At 45.3% G+C, this 9,163-nt stretch overlaps 1 protein-coding gene across 1 annotated transcript in view; it reads left to right on the top strand.

Moving 5' to 3' along the window:
- LOC109462453 (C3 and PZP-like alpha-2-macroglobulin domain-containing protein 8) overlaps positions 1-9,163 on the top strand; it is an 85,894-nt gene that overhangs the window by 55,099 nt on the left and 21,632 nt on the right. Inside the window, 5 exon segments of the mRNA XM_019759009.1 lie at positions 566-628; positions 894-2,146; positions 2,854-2,941; positions 3,338-3,412; positions 7,210-7,315. Coding sequence (XP_019614568.1) covers positions 566-628; positions 894-2,146; positions 2,854-2,941; positions 3,338-3,412; positions 7,210-7,315 — 1,585 coding nt within the window.

Here is a 9,163-nt window from a genome sequence, read left to right as displayed (position 1 = left end):
ATGTATGTGTGTGTGTGTGTGTGTGTTTGTGTGTGTGTGTAGTGAGTGTGTGTTGTGTGTGTGTGTGTGTATGTATGTGTGTGTGTGTGTCTTTGTGTGTGTGTGTGTGCGCGCGCGCGCGTGTGTGTGTGTTTGTGTGTGTGTGTGTGTGGTGTGTGACGGTGTGTGTGACGGTGTGTGTGTGTGTGTGTGTGTGTGTGTGGAGTGTGTGTGTGTGTGTGTGTGTGTGTGTGTGTGTGACGGTGTGTGTGTGTGTGCGTCTGACTCTTTGTGTGTGTGTGTGTTTACAAGTGTGTGTTTGTGTGTGTGTGTTGTGTGTGTGAGTGTGTGTGTTGTGTGTGTGTGTGTGTGTGTGTGTGTGTGTGTGTGTGTGTGAGTGTGTTTGTGTGTGTGTGTGAGTGTGTGCAGGGGAGTGCGTGTTTGTGTGCGCTCGTGTGTGTGTTTGTGTGTGTTATTGTGTGTGTGCGTGTGATCAACTTTTGAGAGTGCAATGTTATAGATAGCAGACAAAAAGATTATTTGTGGATTCTATGTTCATGACATCTTTTTACACCGTCTGATCCAGGTTTCCTCCGAGCTACAAATGATTGAGGTTGAAGCTTCTGGACAAGGATGTGCATTATTCCAGGTATACATTATTAATTACTGTGTGTATAATGAATTGCTACTTGTTTTGATATATTACAAAGACTCAATTGATTATTAAAAAACTGCAAATGCAACAAACCCACTCATTATGTGTAGGTACATCAAATATGTATTTATTACGTGTAGAATCTCTGTGGGTTGGTTTGGGTATGCACAGAGAGTTCCCCGAATGATAAAATTATAATGGTACTGTGTGGAGGCCATCCAAATCCACCCACTTGTTTAATTTGGTCTGTTACATACAGATGGGTGCCAAGTACCAAAAGTTGGAGTCAGACCAAAGCTCGAGAGGCCCACTACAGATACGTGTCACAGCCAAACCCGTGCAGATATACCGTAAAAAACGAGACTTGGAGAACGGAACAGCTGGCTCGGACAGCTCGGATACAGATCCCGACAGTGGGGCGTCTTCCATCGCGGAGGACAAAAGAACGAACGCCACTCCGAAAGACGACGAACATCTCGACGATGAAGAAGGCACCAGCAGCAGGGAAAAAGAACCGGAGGAGAATAAGAGGAATGCTAAGAACTCGAAGAGAACAAAAGACGACGACAAACCCAAGAGATTGAGAGAAGACGTTGACACAGACGAAGTCAAACTAACGAGAAAAAGGCACAGGAATGGGAAGAAACACAGGTTGGGCACTGAGAAAACACATTCTACCGAAGTTAACAGAAGTAACGAGCTTTCAGATAGAACTAAAAACGGCAAGCCGATTGACGAGACAGATATGTCTCCCAAAGAAGACGGTGGATCAAGAAAGGAAGGCAAGAGAAACAGGAAGAATGGCGGCAAAGGAGCCAAAAGAGACGAAGCAGAGAGAGACAAGGAGGAGAGAATGAACGGTTCTGAAGAGGATACGAGCCTTGAGCTGGAGACGTTGAAGGATGGTAAGAATACCCAGATAAAGAAAAGGAAAGACGAAAAAAAGTTGCTCAAAGTCGACAAGTTGAAGTCCTCCGCTGACAATGAGAGAAGTACTGATGGCGATGAAGACATGAGTGCAGATATTGAAAAAGAAGACTCTAGCGAGAGAGAAAAAGACAGATACCAAGAAGAGGACGTAGTCGGTTTAGACTTCCCTCCAATCGACTTAGAATTTCCAGTCGCGAACTGGAATACGGAAGACATGAAGGTTGGACAACAGAAAGATCACGATGATGCCGGCATGGACAGTACTGGTGAGATGATGGAAAAGGCATTTGATGGACCAGGAGGTATTGAGATGAGTCTGGATTATGGTGACCTCGGGTTTCCGTTTCCGGGTTATACCGGAGATGATGACAGTGACGTCAGTGACGACCATATTTTGGCAGCTTTCTTGTCCAAGCTCAGCGAAGTTGGGTTGAGTGAAAGTAACATAACAGCGATGTTAGAAGAGGACGTGGACACAGACGACAGGAAGACAACTCAGCTGGAAATGACGTCTCAGAAGCAGGTGGAGATGCGCAGTGGAACACACCACGGAGACCATCTGGTCATTGAAACCTGCGTAAGGTAAGCACATGAAAATGTCTGTTCTGTGTCTATATATATATTGAGACTTTGGCCGTGTTTATGTGAAGCCACCCAAGGCGCTTTACATGTGGTTTACCCCGAAGCCGGTTTCAAATGGCTCCATCTGAACGCTCCAAATCACATTGAAAGCGCCTCGATCCCAAACCACTTCTAGAGGTGGTTTCGAATCGGTTTTTCCGCATCGCGATTTGCGTCTGAACGCAATGTGATTTCAATGTAACTTCGCCTGATCATGGATTACGGGGTAATATTTCTTTATTTATACGCAATACCAACTTTTACGTGGCAGCAACTTAAAGAGCAGTAATCGTCAAATAATGTGTCCTAGGGCGAACTTCACCGCCTCTGGCGGGACCACTTCGGCATTCGGCCGAGATACCCTGGGAGGGGGGCATCAGCAAGCAGGTCGTTGACCTCTGACATTAATAACACGCCACCTTGCGTGTTTTCATCAAACAACAATAAATGTAGCTCAAGCGAATTGTGATCGGACACGGTTTCACAGGAATGTGTGGCACGTGGACCAGATGTGAGGAATGTGAGTTACCCGAATCGCGGTTTGGGTGACTTCACATAAACACGGCCTTTTACTCAAAAGCACATGGTGCACACCTTTCCATGTGCATAAGGTAAATGGGATATGAAAATCAGCATTCTGACCAGGACATGGCTTGATGGCGTTTCAGATGGGATGATGGGAACTGGTCCAACCCTGCTGTTCTGGAGCTGGAGGTGTTCTCAGGGTTTACAGCTGATATAACATCACTACACAAGGTTTGCTTGTTTGTTTGTTTGTTTGTTTGCTTGTTTATTTATTTTCTGCCTTTCTTTGTTCACAAAAATATCAAATCGACCTGTGTGTCGCTTTTCATTGAGATCATTAGTAAATGGTCAGACAAATATTAAAAAGATACAGGTTATAATTTCACGATTGAAGTTATTCAAAATGCATAAACATGTACATGTATTCACAAATGCATGAACATATAATGCTTATGAATCCATTGCTATATATCTTTATATTTTTATGCATAAATCATGATTACACGCTAGAGTTAGAAGATCACATACCTTCGCCAAATAGTGTTAGCTCGAGTTTGAATTGACAATGATGATGATGTTGAGAAAATTTTGAATCATCAACTTTAATAAATGTCTTTTTTACCACAGCTTATGGCGGACAGTACACTACCCATCATGCATTTCAACGTAGAGCAGAGAAAAGTTACGTTCATTTTATCTCAGGTAAGAATTGTGTGGGTTTTTTCCTTCTTTTTTTACTATTCCAACATGTAATCACAAGACGTGGTGACGGCACACTCAAGTTTTTTTCAACTTATATCAATACCGCAACCAACACAGGGGACAATACAATACTAATTTATACCTGAGTGAAGTGAGGAAAGTCGTGTAAACTGCCTTTCCTCACTTTCCTCCAAATTTTACAGGTCGGCCCCCAAAATTCAACCAACGTTGGTCGGTTGGTATTCGGGGGGGGGGGCGGCATACTGAATGGGTAACAGTGGCGTAACAGTTCAGATGCATCATATTGTACGTCTCATGGGCCCATAATGCAGTGTGGGCATTTTGGCAATTAAAAAAAATGTGTGCCGACCGGAGTTTTCACATCAAGAACTTGAGAATGGTTCCCACTTATGTCCAGCGCGCGAGCAATGCCAGCATTGACTTATGATACCACAATACATCAAGTGATTACGAATTACGCAAAATTTTCGCCGCCAATTACGACGTAAAAGTCACAGTGCTGATTACGACTTAACGCTTTGCTGCTATTGTACTATTTCGAATTACGTTGATTTTTGGGGAGGCTGCCTACGGATTACGAAGAATAAAAAGGCCTGATTACGCCTTACGAAAAAGGGCATGCAGGCCCCCATATGCATTGCTATAGTACAAATGTATATATATACTGATATACCCTGTCATACAAGTACTGCACAAACACAACTCCAAAAGTAGATGACACATATCCGGATGTGATAACTTCCACATGTCTCAGCCACTACCTAAGTCAATTTTCCCTCTATATGTGTGTGCGGGTCAGCGACCGTGTGTTGCCGGGGGACACCTAGCCTCCACCAGGCCTTTCTACGGGAATACGGATCGTAGAATTTGGCAAAAAAAAAAAAGATAGTAAAATTGGCCAAGGGAGTCCGGCCGCGGGGAGGTAGTTTCTTTCCCTCCGAACCAGTCAAACCTACAAGGCGGCCAAACTCCCCCGGCAAATATTCTCCTATATATAGCCAGCGTCTGGTAGAGACTAGGGGACACCCCCGTCTGCTGAGTCATAGGGCGCAGATGACTTGATCTGTTTGCTCGGTCGTGTGTGAAATGTTAACGTACAAATGTGGAGTGGTCACAGAATGGGCGTAGACAACACGTCAGCGTCGTACGACCGGATCATCCTGTCTTAGGCCACATCAAGTAATTTTTATGGTTGACATCAGAGCGCGCATTAATTTTTGCCAGATTTCGGAGAAAAAAACAAGACATTTTGTTGCTTTCTGACAGTGGTCACCATGCCGAAAATGGTCAAAAATGTCTGTTGCCATGACGGAAAATGGACGGCAGATAACTATGAAGAGAGGAGACAAGAAAATGCTCTGATTTAATATTTTGTTTCTTACTTTTATGCAGTGATATGTGGTGCTGGCTGTGTATATGTGATGTTCCCACTGAATCCAAACCATTTGTACAATGATTGAGCTAAAATTTAAAAGATGTAGGAACCTTGTTTTTTTCGGCCCGTCTTGTTTTTTTTTCGCCCGCTCGCATTATATTTGGAGTCTGCGGAGCATGTCATCCACAAAATTTACTTGCTGTGGCCTAATTAACGTACAAATGTGAAGTGGCCACAGAATGGGCGTAAACAACACGTCAGCGTCATACGACCGGATCCATCCTGTCTTAGACTGGACAAGAAAGTTTCCACAGATATCGCACATCCAAAAACTTTTAGTCTGGGTGCCAGACCCAAAGCACACTGGACACAAAGAGATATTTTGCGTCAAGTGTGCTATGGGTCTGGCACCCAGGCTAAAAATTATGGAACACACTTCCTTTCTCAAAGACAGATGTGGCAATGATTCTATCAACGTATCGGTCCAAGGCCAGGCAACGTTTGGTTTCCACTGCGGTGTCCCCTGATATAAATCTGGGAGTGATGTCGCGGGTCTGACACGTCACACCCCGGCGCCAGACAGTGTGGGCCCCAACCAGCCTCCTCCCTAGCCTCCATAGCTTGCCAAAAACTGGGTGGTTTGGGGGGGGGGGTTCAGTGTCTTTCGGCCTCTTTATGTTTACCGAAGGAAAACATATTGTTTTTACTCAGTTTCTTCCTCCTCTTCTGTTACAAACACTAACCTCTGACCTGGCCAATTGCATGATTTGTTGACGTATGTCACCATGGTGACTGGTGTTGGGTTACATAATGTTGCAATTTCATGGTCTGCTCTGCTCCTGTCACCATATACTCGTAGTACATGTAACGTTATGTGAATGTGTTTGAGTAAAAATTAACAGGGTAGACCATGTCCGAAGGTAAACATTCTGCATTTGCTTTGCAAATGTTACTTCTCTAGTTTATGTGCTATTTTCTGATTACATATAGACAACATAGCCGGCCTGGTTGAATTACCCCCGTTCTTCAGAAAACAGCCGAAGACCACCAAACCCTCAGTTCTATAAGTCTGCTACGGAGGCTACCTCCTCCCGACCTTAAACGTGTTAAGTGAAACACAACCGCTAGGCCCTCCAGGTCAAGTTTAAATACAGGCTTGATTTTTCGGTATAAAGACTAAACAATGATATCCTGGTTTGTCTAGACTAGTCGGCGAGCCCCCTCCAGGCATGGCAAATTTGATTCTTCAAGCTTGTGTAGGATAGTCAGGGTCTAGCCTGGTATCCAGTCTTACGTGATTGGGGGTATTGGGGTGTCCAGGCAGGTTGTGCCTTCGGGGGCCCTAATAGCTTCCCCCGCCCAGTGCAACAGACCGTCCCGGTAGGAGTGTTACGCTAATAAGAGACAGTATACTAATGGGCATTTGGTTTACCCCCAACACGAACGTGGAGGGCTAATCAATCTCTCGTGAAATACACACCGGGAAACCTATGTGAGGCGGGCGGGACAGAGCTCTTGCGGCCCCGACCACGATCGGACTGGATACAAGGCTAGTCAGGGTCTGGCAGACAAAGATGTGGTGATAGGTCACTTACCCTCTGCCGAGTTCTCTTTCAGTTAGAATGAACTGAACGGCTCCTTTGAGGCCTGTGTTGTTGGAAAGCATATTTTCATCGGTAACATAAGGTACTTATTATAAGTTACCAGTCGAATTGGCAATTTAGAAAGAAGCATATCATTATTTTGCTTCTGCTAGAGAAATTAGAAAATTATGAACGCGATATAGTGAAAATTTTAAACCCGATATGCGACAAGCGTTCACTTGATAATTTCCGTCTCGTAAACGTACGTTGTTATTTGAAACGGTCGATGCCATCGATCTCAGGACTTACAGTGACTCCAAGTGTGTTAGCCCGCTTCCTCAACACCGTTCTATACGTTTTTGCGCCTCCAAAAAGTTCTTCTTTGGCTGACGGATATGGCATCGCGACGGGTCAGCGATAGGGCGTCAACCGTTTCAAATGACAACGTCTGTTTACGAGACCGAAAGGTTTCAATTGAACGCTTGTCGCATATCGGGTTGGAAGTTTTCACTAACTCGCGTTCATAATCTTTTCCAATTTCTCGAAAAGAAGCAAAATACTGATATGCTTCTTTCTACAAAATCGCTAATACGATTGACACGCGGAGTTCGACCAGCCTTTCTACGGGAATACGGATCGAATTCGGCAAAAAAAGAGAGTAAAATTGGCGAAGGGAGTCCGGCCGCGGGGAGGTACTGTAGTTTCTTCCCCTCCGACTGCGCGGCCAGTCAAACCTACAAGGCGGCCAGCGTAGTTAGTCTGGCAAAGACTAGCGTTCGCCGTTTCCTCTGACGTGTGCGTGGTTCATGTGTTTGCAGCTGAAGTCGCAGTCCAACCTGTGCTTCGAGTTCCTCCTGAACAGACAGCATCTAGTGGGACATCTCCAGCCGGCATCGGCAACAGTCTATGACTTCTACGAACCAAGTGAGTTTCAACAAATCTACAAATTCTTTCCGTAAATAATTTCATCAGGTTGGTAAACGAATGAATAGCATAGTTCTTTGATCACAACCATTTATTTTTTTACGAGCCGACGTTTCGATCGCCGTCTGTCATCTTCATCAGGGAAATTTTCACTGGTTTACTGTGCACTGATGCTAGATATTACTTAGTGCACTAAAGGTGTTACATGCATGGCTCATAGTGCACTGTTGCACAGTAAACCAGTCAGAATTGCCCTGATGAAGATGACAGACGGTCATCGAAACGTCGGCTCGTGAAAAATAAATGGTTGTGATCAAAGAACTTTGCTATTCATTCGTTTACCAACCTTATGAAATTCTTTGTATTCGTAGTCACAGAGGTCCCTGTAGGAATTTTGCCCTTTATTATGATCTAAAGTCCAGACGACGGCGGACTATTTTTGATGGGTTTATAATCACCGGAAACTACTAATCTTACGAACCTTTAAAGTTTATTGTTGTAGCGCGCGGTCGCAGGCACGTGTCGTCTGCTATCCCCATTCTCACAGACCGTGGCGAGGCGCGTGGCCAACACTATTACACTTGAGGACACCCGGGGGAGAGCAAATAAAAATGTCGGGGTCGTGGGGAGGGGAGTAGAACCAATCCATCTGCGGTGTTGTGTTTCTGCCGCTCAGCATGGGTTAAATCTTCAGTTCTTCTCTCATACGTGTGTGTTCCTTTAAGCCTCGGTCACAACCCGCCGTACGTGCTTTTTTTCCGTACGTTTTTTGGGAGGCTACGTCTGCTACGTTTTTTCTGAAAACGTGGGGAAGGAGTGGCGTCTCCGTGCGTCACTCGAACGGCTGCGCAAAGTGGTAAGAGTGGGGTCTGCACGCCAAGTCTGGCTGTGAACGGTTGCGCAAGTGGTAAGTGAGTTGTACGTGCTTACAACGTACGATCTTTTTGCGATTGCAACTTTACCGTAAGGAGGCCGTACTCACACGTGCTTCTTCCGCACGGCACGTACGGGGCACGCGCGTCGCTCTTACTCGCACGCACGGGTGGTGAATCCGCAGACCGCACGTAGAATAAGTTTTACATACACTTAAAGTTCTACGGCGTGTCTGCGTGCTCCCAAATCCGTAGGATTCCGTACGGAGGTGGTACTCACCACGCACGGATGCCCTGCGTTTGCCCACGTTTTTGCACGTAGACAGCACGTAGAAGCACGTGTGGCGGGTTGTGACCAAGGCTTTACAGATGATTTCGTGCAGTGTAAGAACTAAAAGTCGCACGTATTGCTGTCCTGATGTTCTGATCATCATCTTCATCATCTTATGCACTGCTTAGCCCAATTTACATCGGATTACTAGCAGCTGTTAGTTACAAAATAGGTGACCGGTACAAATAAAAACAAGGGTAACTGAAGGAGGGGACACTAAGGAACATATTAAATAACTGAGTCTGTTGGTGTAAAAGACAAGACAATGCACTTGGTAGAACATATGTGTTGGTAGAACATATATATATACATATATACAAGACGTGTAGGGGCGACTCAAGGGCACTCGCCAGTCCAGTTTTGAACTGGGCGAGAGACCCCGTGTCCGTCACACCAGGCTCAAGTTCGTTCCACTTTTGGATGTACTAATGGTACGAGGGAAGAACGAGAGCCTGTAATAGTTGTTCTTACTCGCGATGGTCTGCAGCTTAAGAGCGTAGTTGGTGCGACGGGAGCATCGAGCCGCCGGGACAAGTCTAGCATGTGGTACAGAAATGACGTTGTCGATAATCTTATATAATGTAGCAAGTCTTCTTCTTCTTCTTGTTACTCTCTTGTTACTAAAGACCCCTACTGGGGTATCAC

The sequence above is a fragment of the Branchiostoma belcheri genome, unplaced genomic scaffold (assembly GCF_001625305.1).
Source record: "Branchiostoma belcheri isolate BF01 breed outbred unplaced genomic scaffold, Haploidv18h27 scaffold117, whole genome shotgun sequence".
NCBI classification, from domain to species: domain Eukaryota; kingdom Metazoa; phylum Chordata; class Leptocardii; order Amphioxiformes; family Branchiostomatidae; genus Branchiostoma; species Branchiostoma belcheri.
The sequence above is the reverse complement of the archived record's forward strand: the minus strand, read 5'-3'. Positions and strand labels throughout refer to the sequence as shown.